General features: G+C 30.1%; 2 protein-coding genes across 4 annotated transcripts in view; one reads left to right on the top strand and one right to left on the bottom strand.

The window, feature by feature from the left end:
• LOC105834099 (sex-regulated protein janus-A) overlaps positions 1-26,689 on the top strand; it is a 90,415-nt gene that overhangs the window by 1,515 nt on the left and 62,211 nt on the right. The gene's annotated exons all lie outside the window — the stretch shown is intronic.
• LOC105828635 (arrestin homolog) overlaps positions 227-26,689 on the bottom strand; it is a 69,493-nt gene continuing 43,030 nt past the window's right edge. For 2 of the 3 annotated variants that reach the window (XM_028194682.2, XM_036283457.1), the window contains exons 7-11: positions 15,492-15,639; positions 13,946-14,197; positions 13,392-13,555; positions 4,747-5,028; positions 227-4,375 (exon numbers count right to left, since the gene is read on the bottom strand). In XM_028194682.2, the coding sequence (XP_028050483.1) occupies positions 4,094-4,375; positions 4,747-5,028; positions 13,392-13,555; positions 13,946-14,197; positions 15,492-15,639 (1,128 nt within the window). In that variant the 3' untranslated portion in view covers positions 227-4,093. The remainder of the gene's footprint in view (positions 4,376-4,746; positions 5,029-13,391; positions 13,556-13,945; positions 14,198-15,491; positions 15,640-26,689) is intronic. The other variant, XM_028194684.2, reaches the window with a different exon arrangement.

Genomic DNA, 26,689 nt, shown 5'->3' with positions numbered 1-26,689 from the left:
AAAAGTTATGAATATAAGAATTAATTAAATCTAAAAATTTAGAAATTGATTGATTTTTTAAAAGTTATCAAATATTTATTAATTGATTAATTTTTGTTTGTATTTCTTGTTTAATGTTTAATACGTGTACAAGGTCTGATATGTTATTATAATTTAAAGATACAATTATATCAGATGGTATTTTTTGCAGATAGGATGAATATGACAGGTTTATATATTATATAAATTTATGTAACTATTATATACATACATATATAATACATATATTTATTATTTACAATGCTAAAGATACAATCTGTACATCTTTACATCTTTATTGTGGATAAAGAAGCGATTGAAGTATTATTGACATAGGTATTAATACCATTTTAGTTGAAAATTATTATTATGATTTACTTTTTTTTGTTAGTCTCATTGCTTTTCGTAAGATTGGTCAGTTAGTATAATGTTCATTTACAAACGAAATAATATAATTGTGCAAAATATTTCATCATTATTAAATAAAATATGTTAATTATAAATGTTACATTATACAATTAAAGTTTATATACAAATAAAAATTTTTGTAAAATTGATATTGCAGAGATGTATAGACACATAGATAATTTTGTTCAATTTAAATGTATTTTTATTTGTGAATACATTTCAAAATATTTTATCTTGATATTCTTAAAATCTTAGTCATGATTACAAGATTAAAACTGCAACTTGTCTTTAAAGTTTTTGCTTTAGAATTTATTTAAAAAGAAATCAAACTTGCAGTAAGATATACGATTTAAATTTTATATAATGATATAGTGGGATAATTTGTACATTGATTGTTTGAATAAAAAATAGATCTTTATCATTCTCTTGAAAAAATATCTTTGATATTTTTAATTCGGTATATATTACTTTGTATAGATGGTTATAGCGACAATTTGTATATAAGATTAAAAAATGTTTTATTTATTTTCTTATTTTCAAATTAATGAACGCAGAATCTGGTTATGAGTCATTAAAGTGGCAGTAGGAGATTTTTTATATGTTAAACAAATAAGAAGATAAAAAACGCAAACAATTTGAAATAATTTATGTTTACAAAGTTTTAGGTAGTTAGCAATAAAATTTCTGTAGTTTGTAAGAATACGTGAAATATTACATATGCGAATTGTCTTGATTATTTATTGGTGTAAATATACAGGAACACATATTTCTTGAGATTTTTTTTCTGAAAGTTTTAAGGGGATGCTGGAGTCGTCTGTTTTATCGATTGAACGCTAATTATTTTCGAATACGCTTGGCTCCTAATTGATTTTATAGAATTGTAAATTCTCCTCCAGAATTAAAGTATAGACAATAACAAACGGTGGCTAACTACAATTTTATGTGAAAAACGAAAAAAATTAGAAAATTATACCTTTGTGCAGTCGTCTCGTAACTTTTATTGCAGCACTAAGTTTTAAAAACTCTATACGTATAAAATAATTGTTATGCACCGTTATCATTACAGGAAAGAATAATAATGTGTTTTCAGAGAAATAAGCTAGAAGCTTTGGTATAAGAGAATAATGAATGCGGATTCGAAAGAAGTCGATAAGTACAGTAATATGAAAAAATTTTTTTCGTTCTAGATATAAAATCCAATTCACAGATTGCTATTAATATGTGTACTTTAATTCTGGAAAAGAATTTCCAAATCTATAAAAGAAATATATACGAAATCTCATTAATAATGTGCACGAATGATTCTACATTATCGACCCCGAAGTTTGAGAGGCAGTCCAGCATCCCCTTAAGAAGATATGATCAAAAAATCAAAATGTTTTAATCTTTACAAATTAGAGAAATCTGTGTAGAATATTATTTAAAGTAAAACTAATATTAAAATGTAAAATATATCAAAATATAAAATTTTAACTGATTAATCCATAAAAATTGCAATTAAAGAAAAGTTTAAGTTAGTTTTATACATAGTATCTTATGACAAATACATCAAACGATATATCACGTTACATTACTTTTTAAAATACTTAATACTTTGATAGATATATATAAAAATTATATGAATAATTGCGGCCAAAACTTTTTAGTATGCTTTTACAAAAATTTAACTTTATTTACTATGTAATATTTTCATATACAAATAAAAAGTGGATGAAAATATATTTATAAACTAAAGATGACTTTTGCTAAATTAAAGAAATTCAATAGAAAATTTAGTAATGCTCTTGAAAAAATGATTTAAAACATTACTAAGATATTAATTAAATTATTGTAAGGTTCCAGATGTAGATAATTATTAAAACAAGTTAGTTAGCTGTTTAATTGTACAATTACGTCTAACATTTTTAATGGCAAATAAAAAATATATATAAACAATTAAATTAATTATTTAAAACATTTTATGTAATTATTTAGATTAGGCACCAAGACCGTTGACTTTAATCTTGACATTTGTTATACAAATGATGGTACTGATCAACTTTTTTTTAAAACTAACCAGCGATCTTGTAATTTTTTAGATATAGGGCCAGTTGTTTTAATTTCTTGGTTAGCTTACTTATCGAGTAAGCATGTGTGCTTTTAATTTTTTCTAAATAAATAAAGACAGACACATATTTATCTGATAAGTAAATTTAACAAAAAGTTGGAATAATTGGTCCATACTTATATAAAAAAGTAGTTATCTACACTTGGAAATAGAACAGTTATTGAGTAGTTTTGGGCCGCAAGCACCGGGTGTTTTTTGTTAATAACTTTTTAATAAACAGTGATAACTAACTAAAATCTTTTGTAAGTTACTCAGAATTATGATTTTGATAACATACATTAAGGTTAAAGTTATAAAGTGTTTATTAATTTAAATAAAAATTAACATTTTCAAACTTTATGTAAGTTTATCTAAAAAATTATATAAGACCGCCGATTAATTTATAAGGAAAAGTTGATCCGATACTCTCATTTGTATAACATATATCTAGATCAAGGTCATTGGTGCGGTATCCCCTAATCTAAATAATTATCCATTTTATTAATTTAATTTTATGTAGTTAAAATTAATAGCGATTTTATGGAATCCAAATGCATACTAAAATTTTAACAATTGTTGTGTCCTCAATAATATAAGTCATTTTTATAAACCTTCAACATACACGGCAGAGTGATGGACATTCCAGCGAAAGTTTATTTAATTTCATTTTCTACAATTAGGCGTAGTTTTAGACTGTTTAAAGAATATACATAAATTTTTCTAGACCTTCAGATACAATGCTTTAGGTACTAAAGCCGTTTTAAGTGGTTGGGATATCGCCCACCCATGTGTATGTACGTAATTTTTTTGATGTGTGTATGCTGAAGGTTAAGATTTGTATCGATTCTACGTTCTTAAATAAAAAATATGCGATGTTGATAAATTATAATTTTTCAATGAAATCCACGCTTCTTTTATGCTGAAAAATACAATTTACATATGATACATTAGTAGCAAATTCACACATTTGGTTACAGTGATGACATTCATTGAAACATTTCCTCTTTTATCGAGAGCGAGCAAAATCTTGCTTTGATTCGTGCGACAAATATGATACGAATGGATGGCATATAACTTATTAGTCTTCAAGAAAATACCATTTCTTAATCGCGCTTCTATAAAATTTTCTTTACGAAAATATGTAAAGCGCAATAAGTTGTTTATTGTTTTTTCAAGATGGCATATAATTTGATAATCTCTGAATTTGCACTTTTCTCCAAAAGAAAACAAGATATCCACATTTACGTGTACATCCAACGATTCTAACGACAATTGACAAGGTTTTCTATACATTATCTTATTCTTTTTTTCTCTTATTTTGTGCAGCCGTTGCGAGATTTCCATATGAGAAAACAGGAAGAATTACAATGACAAGTACAAGCAAAATGATATCAGTCAGTCGTTACTGCTACGAGAGTTCCGTTTATTCGTTTACTAAGAGGCCCTTCTGAAACAACACCAAGCTCGTTGGATGCTGACGCTCAGTCTGCAAGCCTTGTGATTTGAATTCTTGATGGTCTTCACATCGTTGTTTTTCCTGACAGACGGCCGCGACATCGCGTCGCCTCGTTGCGCCCGCTCTCAGGTGCTGTCACTCTCCTCGCAATGCTCTATTAAATCCACGTCAGTCACTCTCGACTCTTTCTGTTCTTCAATCGCATCCAGTTTGGTCTCGTCTAGCTTATTTCGATGGCTACTACTGCTGTCGGATTTTTCCGTGATCTCGTTCGTACTCTTTTCAAATTCTTTCGGTATATCTCGAATAGGAGATCCCATCAGGTCCATATCCGTAGTACTATGCATCAACGTGAACGGCAGCTTCAAAGATACCTCACCGCCCATCGCCGATATGAGCAGCTTGACCTTAGAGAAAAATGATAATAAGGAGTTTCTAATAATGACAATTAGGAATTTTTATAAAATATTTTTTGCTACCTGTGCGTTAAAAGTAGTTCTTTTCTTATCTGTTAATTTATGCTCAAGGATCAATATTTTTTTATGCATAGGTAACAAAAAAAAATTGTATGTGACACGTGCAAAATACAATTTTATATATTTTTAACAAATTGTAATAAATTGTGTAATTTTTACACATTTATTATTTGTGCAATTTTACATACTTTTTTTTTACAATGCACAATGGTTTACATTTAAGAATTGCTTTATCTCTTTAAATAGGCATATCTGACGATTTTTGTTACATTTCCTATTTTTTTCGTTATTTATAAAATTACCTTCACATAATAAGATACGTAGATTGTGTAAACGTTTCTGTCATCGGGTCCATTCCTGGGGTTAGCAACCGTTGACGCCAGACTTGTTCCAGTTTTCGTGTAACTGTCCTCTAAGGCGATCCAATTCTTAGTCGTACCCTTAACAAGTCTGAGAGCGTAAGTCTTTCTCAAATTACTACCTGGACCCAAAGGACAATCCTCTTGTGAGGACATAAGGGCTACCACATTTTTGAATTTGCCGTTACTAAACATACAAACGTCCACGTATTGCACGACAATTACCTGCAATGCAAATATTTCATCGCATAATATGAATAAAGAAATGACTTTTAAATTAATAAAAATTAATATAACTGCGAACATACTTTATTTGACTTATTTTTTTTGTAAAAAATATTTTTATTTCGTACACTGAGAGAATAGTATTTGATATTTGTGACTACAATTGAATGTTAAGATATGTTAAAATATTGTGTTTGTCGGAGGAGGCAAAAAGTTACAATGCTGAAGCCCTTTCTGAAGGTTACTTCGTCACAAAACATCGTGAAAGTCTGGAAATTTTGAAACATTCTGATAATTTTAACCGTGATAAGTTATCAGATAAGTCCGATTTGACACACTGTTCTCCCGGTATTTTAATTGATCAATTAAAATATTGAATGAACTGCTCTTCCCTCCCTCTTCTACTATCAGAATAACGGGTGCTTAAGGACAATTACAATCAAAGAAAGCTCAGTATCAAAGCTTTTAGCTCTGATGATGCAGCAATGTCAATGGCTATGAAAGTTTGAAATCTAAAATATGTTAAAATATTTATGGGAATGGCAACAATTTTTTTGTTGTCATTATAACATATGTTATTAAGCATTCTAGAAATAATAATTATAAAAATGGAGCTCTTTAAATTATGATTAAGTATGATTATGGTTATATAATTATTTTAACATTCAATTGTAGTTAAAAATATTAAATATTTTTCCTTAGTATATGATAGTTGTATTATTATATATGTACATATATAAATTTATGAATTGTTATGCCATGACATACAAAATTTTTGTGCTAAAGATCCGGATTTAAATCCGCCCAGAACAATATCAGATTTTTAATTGATTATTACTTCTCGGGAGGCAATGGCAAGACTACCGAAAGCATTTTTGCCAAAACAGTCACTAACATATGGAATATGCATATATAAGTATGTATTAATTGGAGATCTTTAGCTATATGGTCTTCAGCTATAAAGAATTGACTTGAAAGAAATATAAATTTATAAGATAGATATAAACACAGACAATTGAAGAAATAATATATTTGATAAGAAGATTAATCTTTTATTTTTCTCATTATATAAAAATAAATTACTAACATAACATGTAGAATTTATAAAATTATTTTCTGAAAATATTACATCTTGCCGTTATATATGATCATTGCAAAGATATTTTTAAAAGGCGTGATTTGCAAGTTATATGTACATGAGATAAAGTTTTGAAGGGGCTGCGTAAGGTTAATGATTCAGAACACTTTTAAGCGAGATGCAAATGGGATAATTCCTATTCTAGCAATACTCTTTCCGATGGTCTTTGTCGAACGGATATTGGTAAATGTATATTTAGATCAGGGTTGTGTCGTAAATAAATTTTAAGATTTACGTCTACATAGATTATTTACATGTTCACGTTATGTTTACACGAATCTTTTTCACATAGATAGTACAAGCATATAAATTATTATAAATTGGATAACAAATACAGAAAAAAATAATTAAGTTACAAGATTGTTAATATGCATATCTAACTTTAGTACTGATAAAATAAATATTAAAATATTGAAAAGGAAGTAAATGAAATATAAAATTTTTACTATGTCTAATATAAAATCTCAATCTTCTATGATCCAGGGATTATGGTCTACATTATAGATAGTAGTAAAACATAGATTACACAGTTTACAGTGTATATACATAAATTATTTATATTTTACGCGTATAATGCCACATCTGATTATTATCCATTATTAGATTATTATCTATTAAAGTCACTTGTTAATTATTTGATGAAATCTGTTGTATCTGTATATTGGCCACTTAAATTCAATTAGGAAATGTAACTTGTATAATTTACGCAGATGGCCAAGAAGTGTCGGTTTGTGTGCTTAACTATTGGAACAAAGTTAATATGAGGTTGTGCCATCCTTTCTGGCTGTTAAGCAGAATATTGGCAGGATGTACTGTGTTCCTATTTTCAAACAGCGTTCTCCATTGCTCTTAATGAAGTAGAGCTCAAAAGCGCCAGATGCGAACGCAATTTCCTGTCACGACGTAACCTTTGGCATCTCCCCGGGTTGGTTTCTCCTCGAGAAAGAGAGATTTCTATTCGTATCGCGAGTGTTCTTTAAGAAGAGAATGTCGGATCAACGCGGATTATCGCGGGCAGATCGAATTGAATGTCGTCGTCTCCTTGTCTCCCGTTCCTCGTCTGTATGTGAAACAAATTGAATTATATTATAGCTTTAACGGTGCGGCGTTTCTTCTTGTGGTTTTACAGATAGCTTCGAGTAGAAATGGTTTCAGTCAATTCCTGTCTGTCATTGGAAAAATCGATACATCGTTTGTACATTATTGTCTTTTCTTCATTGGCAAGATATTAAAGAATATATATTAAAATATCGATGAAATATTGTTATTCCTTTATCAGCATCGATAAGTTTTATAATGGACATTTTAATTTAATAGAATCTCTATTTAATCTATTAAGCAATTTTAAATGTTTTTTGAGAACAAAAATTTGAAGGTCGAACATTTTTCTTTCATTTTTCCAAAGATGTCAGCTTATAATTTTTTTTCTTAATTTTCAATTATTTCGTGTAGTTGAATTGCGACGCTTACTCACCCATGTATAGAATATTTAATTAAGCATCGGATAGAACGCTATGAATTCTTGAGTGAGCAGACAGATGCGCGTAACCGCAGTCTCGCTATAGAGTGCTTCTCAGATTTGTTTTTGCCGTAGTAGCGCAAATCTTTGTAAGACGAACGCGAGAGTCTAAACTATAGGAGTGTAAAAGTCTAGGGGGATATCGATGATTAAAACGTATCTCAAGATAACACCTCAGAAGCGGTTTTTTTTACGCGTTAGAATTTAAAGCATTGACATGCAGAATTTTTTACACGCTCGTCTCGTCCGTAATATTTGTTGCTAAATTTCTAAGTTAACCTTGGATATGTTACAGTATACGATGCTGTTCGAGAACAGTACTTCTCCTTGAACTTGCCCTTCGAAATTGGTTTTGATTTGAATTAATCAATATTCTGCGGGCCAACGGTCGCTATTTATGCCTTCGCTTTCCTATTAAGCTTCGACTAGTGGCGAGTGATGTGTTAATTGTATAGAATCTGTTTAATTTATTGCGTAATATAATTATGGATTTTTAATTTTGATTGCATTTTTTCCTTATTAAAATACATATGAAGGAAGAGATTGAAAAAATGCAGCATGATTTGTATTAGCTATGTGTTTATCTATTTTTTTTAGAGCTGTATTTTTTGTATGTATTTATATGTATTTGTTTTATTTTTTGTGGAATATAAATATAGAATCTTATAGAAAATGTAGAATTATAAGTGGAAGTGATGTAAATGATGAAATTAAATAAATCTATATACGCGGTAAAATAAGTGAAATTTTTTGATTGGCAGAATTAAATCCTTCTTTTGCATACTAATAGATTTATGGGTTGTCTTTTTGTCTTGATGTATTATTAATGTTATCTTTAATGTAAATTCGCCTAAATCCTGTATTTTCTTCCAAATAGATTAACGTGCTGGGACGATAGTAGAGTACGTAGAGGGAGCACTCCATTTCGAGGGTTTATGCTTCTCTCTAATATGCTGTAGTTTTATTACACGAGTTATACGTACGTAGTCGTACTTACGCACTGAGAGAGCTAGATTAGGTTCGCTAATTCCGCTTTAAGGTGCGAACTATAGACACCTATTAGATCGCAAGAGAATCGTAAAAGGATCATGAAAATGAAGTCCTGAAATTGGAGTATGTACGTTGGGGATTTGCCGGAATAATCAACATTCTTTTACATATTTGGGAATATGAAATATTTTTAGTATCAATATTCTCTGAGCCTTGAATAATCAATTAAAATCAATTTGTATCTTTATATCGCGTGTAAAAGGTTGCGTTATATCGTTATAAAATATCGTTATAAAAACATTCTAGCACACAAAAACATGAACTCTTTTTCGTTTTAAAATATATCAGTCAAAAAAGCTGAAAGCAATTGCTGCTGAAATTTTTTTCTTCATGCAATAATTTATTTTTCGCGATTTTTTTTTCTACTGTAATAATTATCAAAATAGATTTATTGAAATTAAAGGCAATAGGAAATTTGTCAGCTGTTTATAATTCATAAAAGCGTAGACTCAAATTTTCGGAATATTACCATCGTTTGAATCAAATAAAATTCGCATGGAAGTGTAATATTTATTTGCGCAATATGCTTTCAACACTTTCATCATGCGCAATTATCAACGATACATGTAAATGTTATGCTAAAATGCGACTGCTATGCAAATGTTTACTTCCCTTAGAAATTAGATTAGGTTACGAAGTTTCACTTTGTGGCAGAGCATCACCAATACTGTTAGTAGTTCAGCGTAAGTGCAAATGCTACGAGCATAGAAGGCCAAGCAATCAAGTAGTCATGACGTAAGAATATCAAATGTAGAATACCACGCACTTTATTTCTGCCTTGGAAGTAACAAAACGTACAGTTTATTTATTCAGTAAACCGGCATACTCGAGTAGATCTGTATGAAAATTTTTATTGATTTCTATTCTTAAATTTTTTATTGGTTTTTTTTAACAACCGATGACGACTATGTGCCAACTGAAGGCTGGCAAAAACGGAAGAAGTTTGCGTTTCATTTAAATCGTTTCATTATTATATTTATCTATTACACGTTACAACTTTTATGGACTTTCAACAAAACTTTCTAATGATATTATAGCATTATATTTTGATAAAAATAAATGTATCAAGAGGCACGGTAGTGCCTCGCGCCAAGTGTACGCGCAGCGACGCACCACCTGCCTCTTTTTACGCGAGACGTCGTTTGCGAGAAGATCGTAGTTATCGGATTTTATATAATACAGATGGATGTTTAAAGGTGAAAACTGAACTTTAATCGATAAAAATTTTAGATAGAAGATTTGAAAGAGAAAAGTAGAAAAGTTGAAAATAATGTAGCGATGTTTCTCTCTAATAAAATTAGGTGCTTGTGTATAGTTGATACATAAAAACAAATTAAAAAACATTTTTCGAGATAAAAATAGCATTCAATTTACTTTGTGTCTTTCTTTATTGCTATTTTGGATTCTCTTTATTCTCATTTAATGAGAGATTTATTTATGTGTAAAAGTGTTTACGAAGTTTCAGATGTCACTTTGTTTTATAAAAAGGGCTGTCTGATCAATAACGGTTTTTTCGCAGTTTTTGTATTGTGGCGAGATATAACTGAACTGTATTATCGCGTAGCATTTAACTCTTGACGTTTAACTCTCTGGGGATTATTTGCGTAACAGTTACTAGGCATTGAAAGAGATTCAAAAAAACTGAAAAGGCAATAGAGAGAAAAACAAATACACGAGTGTTTGGTATTATTTTATTTAATTTGTTTTATTCGGTGCATTTAAACTTACTTGCTAAATTATTACGAAAATAATTATTCGGAAGATGGCTACGTAATATATCATGTAATAATATATTTATAATATAATAAATTTATTAAATATTACGGGTATGGACAATATAAGTATATTTGTATTCAATTTATATGTTTATATTTGGAGTAGGATTTGCTTTGATGGCACCTTGTGTATCCCTCTAAGTGACATTTGATGATATTCAGAAGGGAATGTCTGGCCAGAGAACCCTGAAGCTGTTATGACATTTGAGGACGAATATTGTTAAGCTGACTGAGTTGTAAAAATATGAAGGTCGAAGATCGATTAAGTATTGATAGGTGAGCGAAATAAACACGAGAGTGTGAAACTATCGTGTAGAACAGTATTCTGAGTGTTAGGATTGCTAAGAGTGAAAATGAGGGATTCAGAGTTTGAATTCCGCGGTCGGATCTGTTAATTTTTATTTCAAATATTATTAAAATGTTTTAAATGATGACACGTAGATTTGTGTCTATAGATTTGTGCTGTCATTTAAATCTTTCCAATAATATTTGATTTTAAGCCCAAAATTATATATATCATATATATTTTTTAAGTTATATTTTTTTAAAGAAGGAAAATAAAAATTATTCCGAATTTTGTGCGTGATTCATTCATATGTTTGTATATGCAAAGCATTCTTTGTTGAATTAATTTATCGAGAATCAATTTATATATAATTGAGAGAGAGAGAGAGAGAGAGAGAGAGAGAGAGAGAGAGAGAGAGAGAGAGAGAGAGAGAGAGAGAGAGAGAGAGAGAGAGAGAGAGAGAGAGAGAGAGAGAGAGAGAGAGAGAGAGAGAGAGAGAGAGAGAGAGAGAGAATTTTAAATATTTGCGAAAGATCGCATTTTTTAGGTAGTCAAAAAACGTTAACGAAATGTTGTTTATTAAGTTTGAACACATGTCACGCGAGTAACAGTGTTCTTATTAAGACGCCGAGGTAGTTTCATTGAGCCCGTGGGGTATGAATGTTCTAACGAGCTTATTAAATTTATGGAAGTCCAGCGAAGCGATAGTTAACTTGAAAGCTGGGAGTGGCACTACCATATATCTCTAATAATTAATAAATGAGACTTTATGAAACCAAAAATACTTATCCTTGCTCTAATTTAATTAATTAAAATTTGTTAACATTTACAAATTAATGTGAATGTCTGGCGCAGAAGATTAGAACATCGGAAAGAAAGGATATGACTTATAACTTTTATAGAGAATTTGAAGAAAGAATAATAAAAAAAATTAAACAAATATGCAAAATAACTGTTTATATTATATTATTGTATTATTGCTTGTTTTGAAGAAACAGCTTCGTTGAAATTTACGGTAAAATATTTTACATAAAGTAATTATATACAAAGTATTCCACTTAAGATATCTCTCGACAGACTAATCAATTTTCCGGGAAAGACTAAGAGAGAAAGAGAGAGAGAGAGAGAGAGAGAGAGAGAGAGAGCTTCTCTATTTTTAGAATAAATTTTAAATGAAGAGAATAGCGACGCCACAGAACAATTTTGTAATTTTCTTTGCTTATTTAAAATTTCCTTTACTCATCGCTGAGCGCGATCTCGTAGGAAATGTCACTGATTGATCTTCTTACGATTGATCTCTTACGAGTGGTAAGCCTATTTTTCATCGGTCTTGTCACGCAGAAAATCGCGATCGATTTTGTCGCGAGCGATCTCTCTTGCACCTCGGCATCAGGTATTGCGCGGACGGAAAATTGTAGCAAGAAAAAAGAAAAAGAAACAAATGGAAAGAATGAATAGATGGGAAATGCGTGTGTCTGATAGGAAGCGAGACTGGCAGGCACCACGGGTCATGAATACTTAAATATTTGGGATCTCCAAGGAGCATTGGAAAAGGAACAATTCACGTGATGAGATTCATGTCCAGTGTTCTTCGAGTGCCGCGCGGTAGCCGCCGGATCACGAGAGAGAAATCCGCAGACGTTTCACGAGTACAGAGTACAATTTCCCACCCAACTTATGAGCACGATGACGATTGATCAATCTGATTACTTTAGGAAAAAAAAGACACTGAATTGATTGTTAGGTTGTTGGAAAATCAGAGTCCGCTGACAGGCAGTCTTACATTGTAGAAATTGCAAACGTCTTTTAATTAAATTCTGATTGACTTAATTGAAAAGGATTGACGTAGAGTATTGCCTATTAATCCATTGATTATTTGCAAAAAATTGAGCTTTTGATAAAAATTCAACGAGAAAAATTTGGAAACCAAATCTTTGAATGCGATAAATTTTTTTTACATATACGTCAATATTGTTTTGATTGAAAAAGATTGTTTTTTATTTTTATAGCTAAACAATTAAAGCGTAAACCAAAATAGCGCATGAACTATTTTGAAAGTGGCGAAAAATTCATTTTTTACTGCTATTTATGTTTTCACCTACTTACAATATTAAATTTATTTTACATTATATAATTTTAAAATTTTTAAATAAAATTTATACATTTGGCATTTATTGAAATTAGTTTTTCATGGCGCGTAATTTTATGAAACAAAATAATACGAATTCTTTTATAATAAAAATCAAATGGTAATAGAAAACTCCTTTATTAAAGTTTACTGATAAAGAACTCTTATTTTTCATTTTATATATTTATCCTATAAACGAACATTTTGTATATTGCAGTTATTAAATAAATATGATAAAATAGAAGTTTTTTTCATGTGCTCATATTTTATTGATTTTATTCTATTAAAATATTAGAACATATATTTTATTTGCCACATGCTATACTTAATTCTTGTTATTTAAAACAGTCTTGATTAAATTCCCGTCGCGTTCTGGAAACGTAATGAAGATAAATACGATTGCGTGGATATGTAGCAACAAGCATGGATTATGTGTATTTTAAGCAATATATACGGATATTATGTACCTTTATTCTCCTTACTGATTTGTTGCTTGTGTTGTTAACATTGACGTGGACATTGATCGAGTCTCCATGTTCATAGATCGCGTGGTCCAACCCTGCCTCCAATCTGACTCGACCTTCGCTTAATAAGAATGGCTTTTCCACTGCCGCATGTGCTCCCACGTTCTCTGTGAAAATAAGAGGGAAATTCTATGCGTCATTTGTCCTGATCTGCATGTGCTCCGCGTTTGCGATAAATGCGACGAGATCGGGTTTACGAACCCGAGAGAATATAATACGAGATACGGAGTATCTTGGTAGCTTTGCAAATTTGAGTTACGTGCTATTCGAGAACTTCTAAAAGTCGAATTCTGTCTCGAAGATTTTAATTCAGATTGTAATAACTGCTACCGTGTCGCGTTGTCACATTGCACCGATTCACAGCGTAATAAGAAGTTAGGAGATAACACAACGGTACAGACGATAATGGCAGTAACTGGAGCTTGAAGTTTAACGACGAGTAAATCTACGTTATTGTACACGTCGTACGAGTGTGTCAGCGATAATCGCGAACCAACCGTCGTCCTCGATGATCTCATTTTCCGCTAACGCCACTCTCGCTTTGGATCCTTGAACTCTCGAACCAGCCGATGACTCTTGAAAGGGAGGCACACTGTACATAGTCGAGGGAGGCACGCTGCACGTAGTCGAGGGTAGAGGCGGCTTTGTGGCTCGCTGGATCACTCGAATGCCCATTCTGACGGTGGTTTTACGATGCAATCGTTCATCCGCTCGTTCCGCTAAAATCCGCCGAGGTGTTAATGACGTATCTAACGATGTAAAAGTTGAGAATAATTGAGCAAATTTTTTGAGTAAAAACATTTTGCTGTTAAATTTATGCATTTGTATGTTTGCGCTGCAAATCAAAACTTGGATACTTTTGGATTTAGGGAGATGCTTCAGTTTTATCGATCGAACTGACCTATGTTGGGCGTGCGATATTGTAGTAGTAGTAGTACGAATCAACGTATAAACTGCCACATCGATAACGCACGCACACATCTGCACAAATTTTCAGACAAAGTTTTCTCTTATACTAAAACTTCTAGAGAGAGGATAACTTCTAAGTATAGTATTGTTTTTTCATGTGATTTCGATGGAGGAATATGCTTGTTTTATACGTACAAAGTCCCAAACTTTTACGTGCAGCGAATGTTGTCACGAATCGATCGCAGAAGTCAATGACAAAACTGTAATTTTCTAATTTCTTTCCGTTTTTTTGTATGAAATTGTTGACCTTGCTCTGTATTATTGTCTATACTTTAATTGTGGAAAAAAATTTTAAATTTTGTGTAATTAACAAAAAGAAAAAACAAAAAATTGGCTTTTATCGATGTTATTTACTTTAAATTTATTTATCAGTAATGTAACTTATATATTTTTAATAAAAAGATTTGTCTGAAAAATATCGCATTTAATCGATAAAACAGATTTATTGTCAGATGTATCTCTCTTAGTGAAGATTACTTTCTGTTTCTAGAAAGAACTTGCGCATGTAGCATAAATATCGGAATTCTAAAGTTCCGTACACAATGAACGGAATAAGAAACAGGGAACACGGGAAATAAGTAAGGGAAAATATAGTTTAATATGCTGAGTAAGGAAACATATGAAACGCGTTTCTTCTTTCAACATAACTAAACTATTCTTTATTCCCTTTATTTTCTTAGGTTTAAGAATCTAATGATAGAATAAGAACTATTTGAGTTGACATTATATAATTCTTGGAACAAAAGAAGATTTTAGATTTTTAAATTTATTTTAAAAAATAATGCGTATTTCTTCCGCGCTCGTATTTTATGCTTATAAGTAGAAAGTGCTTTGTTATTCGATCGAATTCTTATTCTTAATTCGTAATTGCGTGAAGATAGGAGACGGAAAATACATCCCTTTTTGGTTCGTAAATGCATTCGTTCCTACTTCGTTTACGAACGTTCGCAATTACGCCTTTTTTCAAGTTGCGGTGCGCCATTGTCTTTTGGTTGACGTGTATGCGCTCGTTGAGAGAAAGAGAGAGAAAATGAAATTGAGAGAAAAAAAAATCAACACGCTTTTTCCACTCACCAACGTAAACTCTGATGTCGTAGCTGTTACCTATGGGCGGGCCATTGTATTCCTTAGCTGGTACCAGTTGTACAGATGGAGGGGCGATTGATGGAATTTCTATCGTAAACGCGTGTGCGTTGGGTCCTAGTCGTTTGATAAGTGCTTCCTGTAAAACAAAAGAGATCTCGGCTCACAATATATTTTAGTTTCTCTTTGCCCTTTTCATTGAATAGTTGCTAGAAAAATTGCGGTGCGATGTTAATTTTTATGGAGATTTTTTATCAAGATAGAGTCGAGGAGAGAAAAATATTTTTTATGTAATTCAGAGACACGAATACTCACCAGTTGCTCACGTTAGAAAAATACACTTTGATTGTGCGTATTCATTTTAAATGCGTATAGAAAAAAAAAAGTAGCAGATGTGTCTACATATTGCCAAAGAGAATTTTTATTTAACTAATAATATTTCACAAATGATTTTATTTTATTATAATATTTATTTTATTCCAATGACTTAAAAAAGGCTAATTAAAAATTTTGTTCGTGTATTTATATTAAGCATAGTTGAAGAGACTTATTAAAAGAACATTGCTCGACATGAATTTTTAATCACAAATAAGATTAGGTCATTTTTATAGATTTTTTACTGCTGCAAACAAATCTATAAATAAAAATGCTCTATGAAGCTACATTTTTGAAAAAAATTGGACTTAAAAGTGATAAAAATGCCAAATTTTTGAGTTAAAATAGCTAAAAAATGTGACGTGATTTGCGGATTAGTTTTCACTAATAAAACCTATAAAGCACGAATTATTTATTGTTTACGAAAAGTTATAATTACAGATTAATTAAAAGAAAAATGGATTCTCTTATATAATTGGAGAATAATTACATTATTTATTACTATTTTATGAAATGAATATAAATAGTTATTTTTGATTAATTTTTGATTGAACACGAATCCGAGAGGCTACTTGGACTTTTTATTATGGCACAATTTTGAGAAAAACGACGATTTTGAGGGCTTGTCGGTTTTATGCCATTTCTCTTAAAATTGTGATGTAATAGTTAAATCTAGACCAGTGCTCGGAATTAGTTGCACATTTCGCCTCGATTCCTGAGGCACCGCCTGCTATGCCCCCACTACCGCTGTAGGCTCGACGGCCGAGCCGCCGATCGCGCGCGTGGCCTTGTGTCTCAGGAGCGTTCTACGATAGATATGCCTGGTCCATTCGCGTGATTAAAAAATTCTCTTGCGCTGTGAATAATTTTTTTATTTTTACAGACAATTAAAGTTATTAAATAATATTTTTCCTCCTGGGTGATGTGGAAAGCTATTGACAAAATTGCAATTATTACATTGTGTTATATTATGCTCATTATATGTATATACAAATATGTTTATAAACGTAAAAATAATATTAATAACTTTAATTGTCTGTAAAAATAAAAAAATTATTCACAGCGCAAGAAAATTTTTTAATCACGCGAATGGACCAGGCATATCTATCGTAGAACGCTCCTGAGACACAAGGCCACGCGCGCGTTCGGCGGCTCGGCCGTCGAGCCTACAGCGGTAGTGGGGGCATAGCAGGCGGTGCCTCAGGAATCGAGGCGAAATGTGCAACTAATTCCGAGCACTGATCTAGACAATGGAATCGTGTTCAGTCAAAAATATATCGAAAATGACTTACATGCTGCAAAATAGTATTGAATAGTGTAATTATTTAAATTACATAGGATAAACTTGGATATAACGGGCCATAGTCTTAAAATGCCAAAAGTACTTTTATTTTTATTATTTTTTAATAGTGTTTGGTATATTACTTTACTGAAGTTTAAACCATGTAACATTATTGGCATTAAAGAGAAAATACTTAATAAAAATGTTATGTTATCAAAATATTGAAACATTGGCCATCTTTCACAACTTTTAAGGAAAAGATTAGCCTCAGATTGTAGAACAGTTGCCCGTGTATGTTTTATATACTTAACATTTATAAAGTAATAAAAAACTTATAATTTTACTTATTTAGTTTTATTGCCACATATTATCACAAATTTAATTTTGTTTTTAAACATTTTTAATAAAAAAATGTTTATATAAATTTAGCATTTATTTATTTAATTCATTGTCAGTACTGAAAAAAAGATCCATGATACATTAAATTTAAAATATTAGGTGTGCAACTTTATTCTTATCTTATTAATAAAATATATACATAAACACATGCATTATTATTGTCTTTTGGATCTTCTTACCTAAAATGTGAAGGAAAGATAGTCATGTTTATTTAAAAAATAGGAAAGGAAATGAAAGTTATAATCACATTATAATTTACATAACTTTGTTATGTGTCTAATGTTAATTGTGACAGTTCAACTGTAATTTATTTGACAATTGTTGTGGAAATTTTTAATGAACACATGAAAAACTTTGTAGGCAATCAAAAGTAAAAACGTGATGTAATACCACAATTTTTTTTGAATAGTATATGCACGTAAACTATAGTAAATAACTATTATCTTTGAAAATAAATTACAACAACATATTATTTTGCATATATTGGAAAAATTATAGTTATTGGCTGTCTTCTCTGTACAGACCGTCATACTCTAATTTATCTTAAGCGAAACTATTACTGTACAGCTATCTTTCATTTTAAATACTTTTTAATAAGGGTAAAAATATTTTTTAAAAGTGCTAAACAAACATTTAGCGAAACATATGTTTCAAGTAACACGCAGAGAAAATCATAAATATTGATACTTTGCTATACTGATAATCATCAATATGAATTTCATTATATTAACATTATATTCATGAAATATTACATACCGATTTTCACTACCATTTTGTTTTCACTATTATTGTTTTTTGATGAATGGAAAACTGATTTTATATCCAAATTGTACAAATAAACATGAATTTATTCCACGAAATTATTAAAGGTATACATTATTATTCAGATGCTTATGAAATAATTGTGTTTAATAAAAGCAAATGATAATGCTATCTAAATCTATCAATGTGTGAGACGTATTTTAATATTTATCGTATTATATAAAATTAACTATAAATAGTGATCATTCTTTCATACGTTAAAAAATTTACGTTCAGAATTTTAGTGATTCAACTTCGCGCGGAAAGTAGGAAGTAAAAAAATGCTCTTTAAATGTTTTTTCATACATATTTATATGGTATTTTAAATGTGCATTTAATTCAAATTTATTTCAAATCAGATAAATTATTTTTAAAAGGTACATATAAAATCAAAAAAATGTGAGATATTTTGAATTGCATATAATTCATATACTTAAACCTGAAATAAATATTCTCCGTCATGATTCAGATTCTGAATAATCTAAATTTTGCGAATGGACATAAATAACGATAAATTTTATGTATAAATTGGATACTGGCAAATTGGACACTGGCAAATTGGATAAATCCGTAAATAAATTGCTGTCATAACGTTATAATGTTTTATATCTGCGATGATTAATCGAACATATCTAAAAGCATGTTAAAACATTATCGTTCTTTACTCTGGTCATTTCGATCTTATTAAATTGGTTCGAGTCGAGAGACTCATAAATTTTATGAAGAATATATTTTTCGGAATTGTACTGATAATTTTTGATATTTTCAAATGTTATGTGATAGCAGTTGCTTTCTTTATCATCTCGAGCGAGGAGTCTTACGTTTGTTCTTTCAATCCGTGAGAGACATTAGCGCGAACAATTACATAATGCAAACTTCCAAGTGCAGTAATCATTAACGTAATGTGTGTGTGTTTTTTTTTTTTTAAATAAGAAAACGTGACATGTATTTGCGGTTTTATTATATACTCGCGGTGATTAAGAAGTTTAAATAGAGAAAATGTTCTATCGCATATAATAGCAACGTATACTTAGACAATTTTGAAATTGCTTTTTTTTAAATAAAAATATCGAGAAACACCAATAACTCGAATAAATGTACACTGAAGGTGAAATTTTTTACAAATTAAAAATAAGTATTTAATAAATAAGTACATTAGAAATAAGTATATAAGAAGTTAAAAATCAAATATGTCACACATTTTATCTTATGTTATTTCTACTTCAACAAATTTTGTCTAAACCAGATGTGAATATATGACAGATATTTAATATTGACAATTGGGTATCTGTAGCAAATGTTGATTTTCCCGACCATTTTACTGAGAAAACATCGGCTTTAAATTCGTTGAGAGATACCTTGTTAACGCGGTAATGGAGAGCTACTGTACACTTAGCCTTTGCATTATGCGAAAAATATGTGTCGCGCATGACATTTGTTTTTGCTTTAAATTCTCTTTTTCTCCTTCCTTTCCCTCCCCTTCCCTTTCTCTCTTTCTCTCTTTCTCTCTTTCTGTGTCCTTTAACACGTTGTGTCTAGAACATTTGTGCGCACGAGGATAATTCCGAGGTGCAATCGGAATAGGAAGTGGTGCATACTAGCACCTTGCTGTTTCATGGACTTCAAGGATTCACGACAGCAAACTGCGGCGATACAGTGTATACGCAAACGCTCATGAAAATAAACGGAGGATACTGTCCTCGCGAGGAAAGATGCAGGTCAGGGTCAATTTCTCGCCAGGCGAGGTCGAATTGAGTTACGTCATTTCATCTGATTTTACACCAGAGTTCAGAACTCTTTTACTTCCTTACACTGTTGCCATTTCAATATAAAATGCAAAGACGAAGAAAATGCGAAGAAATACGCATTCTATCTATCGCTCGGAATCCTTGAATAAAGAAGACGGAATAAGATATGGATTTAGAGAGATTCGAGATATCAGTCTGATCTTTGGAAAATGGAGAAATTCGCGAAAATTTGTGTTTATATCTTATCAAGGTAAAATCTTTTTTTTATATTATTTGTGTGAAGAATTTTATATGGGAAGAAGAGAAATATAGGTTTATAAATGATAATATCATCAATTGCTTGAAATTTATTTCACACACACACGTTGTTTGCAAAAGTAAAAATTTTGCTATCAAATAAAATCGTTTATAAAAAAAATATTATTTTAGAATTAAATTATGAAAAACAATTATTTTTGATATCGATTTAGCAGTTTCTTTGGAATATACAACCGTCTTGCATATTGCAATAGTTGAATATAAAAAAATATCAAGTTAAAAAATAAAAGTTATGACATACACACACTATGAGACATATATGGAATGCTTCACATCAAGTGGGACAAGTAGCTCGTTTCATCAAATCGAAATGAGACGTTGGCTTAAAAATTTCGTTTTTATGTGTACTTTAAGAAGAGATGTAGCCCTTTAAAAAATTCAAAATGGCCAATTCAATATGGCGGTTAGAGTAGATAAAAAACTATTTAAAAGCACTTAATTTATTGATTAAATGGTTTAAAATTTATTCAATTTCCATGAAAATTGATATATTAGTGTTTTTAGATCACTCTTGAATAATCCGTCAATTTCCGAAATTTACAATGGTGGAGTCAATATAGCAGTTGTATCCTTTGAAAGCTCTCTGCGTTTTACAGAATTAAGACTGTTTTCGAGATTAGCTTATTCAATTATCCAATACTAAAATAATGACAAAAATAAAAATAAAACATTAAAAAATTAAAGACTAAAAACATGAAAATTAAAAAATTAAATAAAAAATTTAAAAATCAAAAAGGTTTAAAAAAGAAAAAGTAATGTGAGCTTTATGAAGTAATCTCGCAGACAAATAGGGTAATCTCCCTATAAAACGCAGAGATCTTTCAGAGAATACAGCCACCATATTGGATTCGTCATTTTGAATTTTGAAAATCTGACTACGGATTGTTCATGAGCGACTCAAAAAACTCCAAGAAGTGGATTTTCTCTTTTATTAATACTTAACTTTAATAAAGTTATTATTTATATTATTATTGTTATAATTATGTAAATTGTTGTCAAATTATTCTTCGATAAAATAACAAATATAGAATTCGTGAATATTAATTTTCGTATCTTGAATATTATACACCATATTAGCATAATTACGTTAGGATAGATTATAGTGTAGGTTATTATACCGTTATCACGGTACATCATGAATTATGCTAAATGCTGCTGTTGAAATATTCGACTTACGTATTAATGAGCATTGTACCTCATGTATCATTTCTGTGATATTTGAAATTCGAACGATCCACTTGTATCATGACCTATTTCGACAAGAATCCCTCGCATGGAATGCATACAAGTCCACACAATGCATATTGATTAAACGTATCATTCCTCGATGGAGCAGTTGCGATTTTACACCGCAGAGATATTCTCGGATTCTTTTCCGATCAGATCATATTTCGTCATTAGTGGCTTCATCAGAGTGCTAACAGAAAGTTAATATATCAGCAATTATTGATATTTTTGTGTAACGTAGCATCCTTATTATTTTATCATAATTATGGGAACTCGAGAATCTCTTATATAAAATGACAGTGTTTATGAAACGTGCACGCAGAGATAGAATATATCAATTATATTTTACATCTCACATTCTGAAAATGAACTGTTATTATCTTGTCGCGGAGATATATTCAATTTTTATTATTTATTTGTACTTTTTCCCCGCTGTATCCTGCGGGGCTCGGCTAACAGGCAAGAGCATTCAATGATAGAAAAGGTAAAAAAGAGACACCATTGACACATACTACATTTTCGCGAATTTTTTTTTCTGTCGCAGGATGCGGCTAACTGCAATTTATTTCTTTGGCTTGCTGACATGCAGAGGGGAGTACGGTGATGTGAAAAACTCGTGGCAGTTTGACGTTCGGCATGACCCGAAAAATACACTTTTTCCCGTTGAAGTTTTATAACGGGCAACATTTGTACGCATCAACACAATTTTATGGTTGTTTTCGGGCAATTTCTTGAAATACTTGCGCCTCGATAAAGCTAACGCGATCAGTCTTTAAAATTTCATTGCTATCGATAATTACCTTAGCGTAACGTACGTGCAGACAGCGCTTTCCAGCATGCGGCTGAACACACTGCTCTTTGCGTATTTCCCGATATTTCGTGAGCTTTTTATTTTTGATGCATCTCTCTCTCTCTCTCTCGGCGGCGAGGCATTTTCTATGTACGTCGCGTTTATCTTCGGATCGATCGCGGAATTGAGATCGGGCGCACATTGTCAAGCGCTCACGTAGGAAGAGACGAGAGCGCGATAAATAATTTTCACGACAGCCTACGGAACCGCCTGTCGTTTAGTCGAGGTCAAGGCCGCGAGAATGATTTTGTAGAATACTTGAGATTTCAGATTTTCCTTGGCCGCGGCGAGCCCGTTTTTCGTTTCCCTTCGAGAGCCCTTTAACGAAAATTCAATCGTAGCGTTCTTTCGACATTATCGATCGCCGCCAATAATATGCAATTTTGTAACGAATTGCTTTTTCTCGCGAATAACCGTAAACCTTTTTAAAGAATATATTGAGAAATATATTATTGTATACTTAGAATCGATTTTTTCTTGATGGAAATATTGAGGAAAATTGTCAATCTTATTATTTATTGCACTTTTCAATTTTTGACATCACGTATTTTTGCAACCACGTCTGTACATAATTAAAAGTTTCTCAAAATCAATTCTACTTGATCGAAATACAATGAATCGAATGACGGAAACTGTTACCATAAAAATATAATATAGCAATGAAATATATGAATTTTGTTTAATTAAATGATATTTTAATATATACATTGTAAAGTAGTTTTAATTTTTTAGAAAAATAAAATCGAGGAAAAAACCAAGTATTTTTCCGGAAAATAGAGGAAAAAATGACTGATGAGAGATACATTTTCTTAACTTTCCGGAAAAATATAATTGAGAAAAAATCCACGATTTTTTCCATTTTTTCCGACAAGTATGGAAAAATACAACTGCGATAATAATAGCGGACTTTATTTATAAATTACTTATTAGATTACTTTTAAAGAAATTTTAAAACCATGTATTCATGTGGAGGATAATAAGGATAATAATATCTTAAAAGAAATACGGAAAAAATGTGACAGGGGAAAAATCAGAACAAACCAATTTTTCTTTATCTTCAAGAATTTTTTCGGACTAAAAACATTGTCGTGGCTTTATGGAAATTAAATGCAGATTCAGATTTGATATCATTATGATAAATTAGAGTTTGATGGCCATACGTAGAAGATGGCCAATGGCTATAATTTCTCCAATAATTGCTAAATAATGTGCTCTTATAATTATTTTCAAAGATAATCAATATTTACTATAGATTATGTACGTATACTATTCAAAATAACAATATTATAGATTATATCATATTTTTACTGTCTGCAACATTTTTCATGTGTTTATTAAAAATTGCCACAACAATTGTCGAATAAATTACAGTTGAGCTGTTATAATTAAATTGTATACCTTATATTTTAAATTTGATATATCAAATATTTTTTTAGTACTGACAGTGAGTTAAATAAACGCTAAATTTATATAAACATTTATCATTAAAATATTTAAAAATAAATTTAAACGTGATAATATATGGTAATAAAAATAAACAAAATTATGAGTTTTTATTATTTTATAAATGTTAGGTACATAAAATCTATATGATCAACTGTCCTATAATATTATAGCTATATTTTTTCTAAAAGTTGTGAAAGACGGCCAATGTTTATATTTTTGATAATATAAACTTTTTATTAAGTATTTTCTTTTTAATGTGTTACATGTTTTAAGCTTCAGTAATATACTAAATTTTATTAACAAGTAATAAAATAAAACTATGTTTTTTGCATTAAAAAAAAAACTATGGCCCTCATACTCGAGTTTACCCTATCGAGTTTAATTTCCGAGAACAGAAATAACGTCGATCTTATAAGTACGATAAGTATAAATGTAAATATCTCGAAGTGCCACTCCCTCGAAAACACAAGTTCTCTTTATAGCAATCAACAAAATTAAATGAAATGTATGATAATTTTTAGAGAAGGGAATATCTTTATTAAATAATTATTAATAAAAAAAATTATAAAATATATATGTGGAACAGTACAAATATAGACCTTGTTTTGGCTATAAGTACAAGCAGTAAACAAGAAAATATGGGATCTCGTTTTGCATAGGAAGTCGAAAATCCGTGGAACAGAACAATTATAGATCGCGTTTCAGAACTGTAAATACGAGGGCGTGTAGGATTTGGTTTTGTATAAAAAATACAAGGCCTATAATTGTTCTGTTTTACATGAATTTTTAATCTTTCACACGAAATGAGGTCCATCTCACATTTTTCCTACTTATTGTAAACAAGACTTATATATTACTGTATTATTAACTTCATAAACTTTTTAATAAATGTTTAATAAAAATATGCTTTCTCTTAAACATTATCATTTTCTTTTTTGTATTAATTTTGTTTATTACTATAAAGAAAACTTTTGTTTTCAAGGGAGAGAATGCTTCTAGAGATTTACCGTATAATACTGTGTAAGATGTATTCAATACTAACAAGAAAATCACATATTTGTGTATATTATATAACTTGTTAAAATATTTTTATTTACATTAAATTATATTGTGTACCAGAGACACAACCGCGGTGACAGTATTATTTTATCGTATTTTTCAGGACTGTATAAATATAAATTGAAATTTTTTTTACATCTTCGCCATTTAATGAAAGAGAAATACCGGGAAATATAATATATTTTTCAATATTTTGTGTGATAGTTCACGCGATTGATATATATTTCACCGTTTTATCAGCTTTTTATGTTGCATTTCTTTGTTTTTTACCAATTGGATAATGGTAGCTTTTAAATGAATTTATTTTGCGTCAATGTACCTTTGTATCTGTATTTTAAACGATTTTATCGTGTAAATGTACAACGTATAATATTATGAACATCATACTGATTAACGTGATCCATTGAGGCAGACTTTTATTAAATTATTTTATCGTGTATCGGAAATTAATACAGGAAATTATACACAAAAATATCTAAAAAAATAGAAATATATTCGACATATGTTTGACGATTTTATAATTTCCAAATTTTTTAAGAGTATAATCGTGAATTTGTCTCTTATTGAACATTTGAGTCATATTTTTATGAATTCTTTTACATGTATGAATATATTTTTAGCTAATTGCGTGTTGTAATAAAGGAGCGTGTTAGTAATTATTTTAATGTGAAACAAGATCAGCTTAGATCTTTTAAAGAGGCACTTTAATTACATCAATGTATTATTAATTTATACAGTATATTTATGATATATAATGAAATATTATTTCTCTCTAAATCTCAGAGAAAGTAGAACATTACTTGAAAATTCGACAATTTTCATTCATTTAGGGTAATGTTTCACTTTGCGAAAGTTAAGGAATTTATATCTGTTAAAGTTATAATCAATATCATCACCGGATTTTATTTCAATATTAAAATATTGTTTGTGCATATTTGTGGCACATAGTGATAATGATAAGAAAATAGTTAATAAATTGTGTTAATAAAAAGTATCTTTTTTTGTTGATTGCATTAGTGTCATTTTTTGTAATATAAAAATTAAATCCAAAAAGTAGAGACTTTACTTTATCTAACGTAAAGGATCGTCTTTTTTGACGCCATAAAATCTGGAAAGAGATTTTCAGCGAATGAATCTTTATAAGTTTTGCTCGTGAAGGGAATTTTTCACTGATGGCTCTGACAATGATTGTGTCATAGATCCTCCAATTTCAGAAAAAAATTCAGTCTCTTTCAACATCTACCTTCGTCAAGATTCTCGGAAAGTACTCAGGGAGTCGATACAATCGTGACACGTTTGTTATATAGGGTTTTATTGATGAAGAACAATCAAAGAAATTATTTCGTTACTATATTGATATACTATATTGATATTGACTATGTTGCTATTGAGAGATACAATACGAAAGCTTTGTCTGCCTCTTTCACGCCATATTAACATTAATTGTATGATGATGTAATGAGAATGCTTAATTAAAACAGTTTTGTTTGAGAATATGCATAATTTAGATATAGATTAGAAACTTTATAATTACATTCTTAGTTCTTGTTGTCGAAATGTTTGAAGACGTAATAAAGCTTTGTAATGAATTGTATTGTCAAAGACTAACTGCAAGAATATTGTTAAAATCTCACTTGCAATTTGCAATATTGATGTTACACTTTTTTTAATTTTATGAAATATA

The sequence above is a fragment of the Monomorium pharaonis genome, chromosome 2, assembly GCF_013373865.1.
Source record: "Monomorium pharaonis isolate MP-MQ-018 chromosome 2, ASM1337386v2, whole genome shotgun sequence".
NCBI lineage: Eukaryota > Metazoa > Arthropoda > Insecta > Hymenoptera > Formicidae > Monomorium > Monomorium pharaonis.
This window is presented reverse-complemented; position numbering and strand designations above follow the sequence as displayed.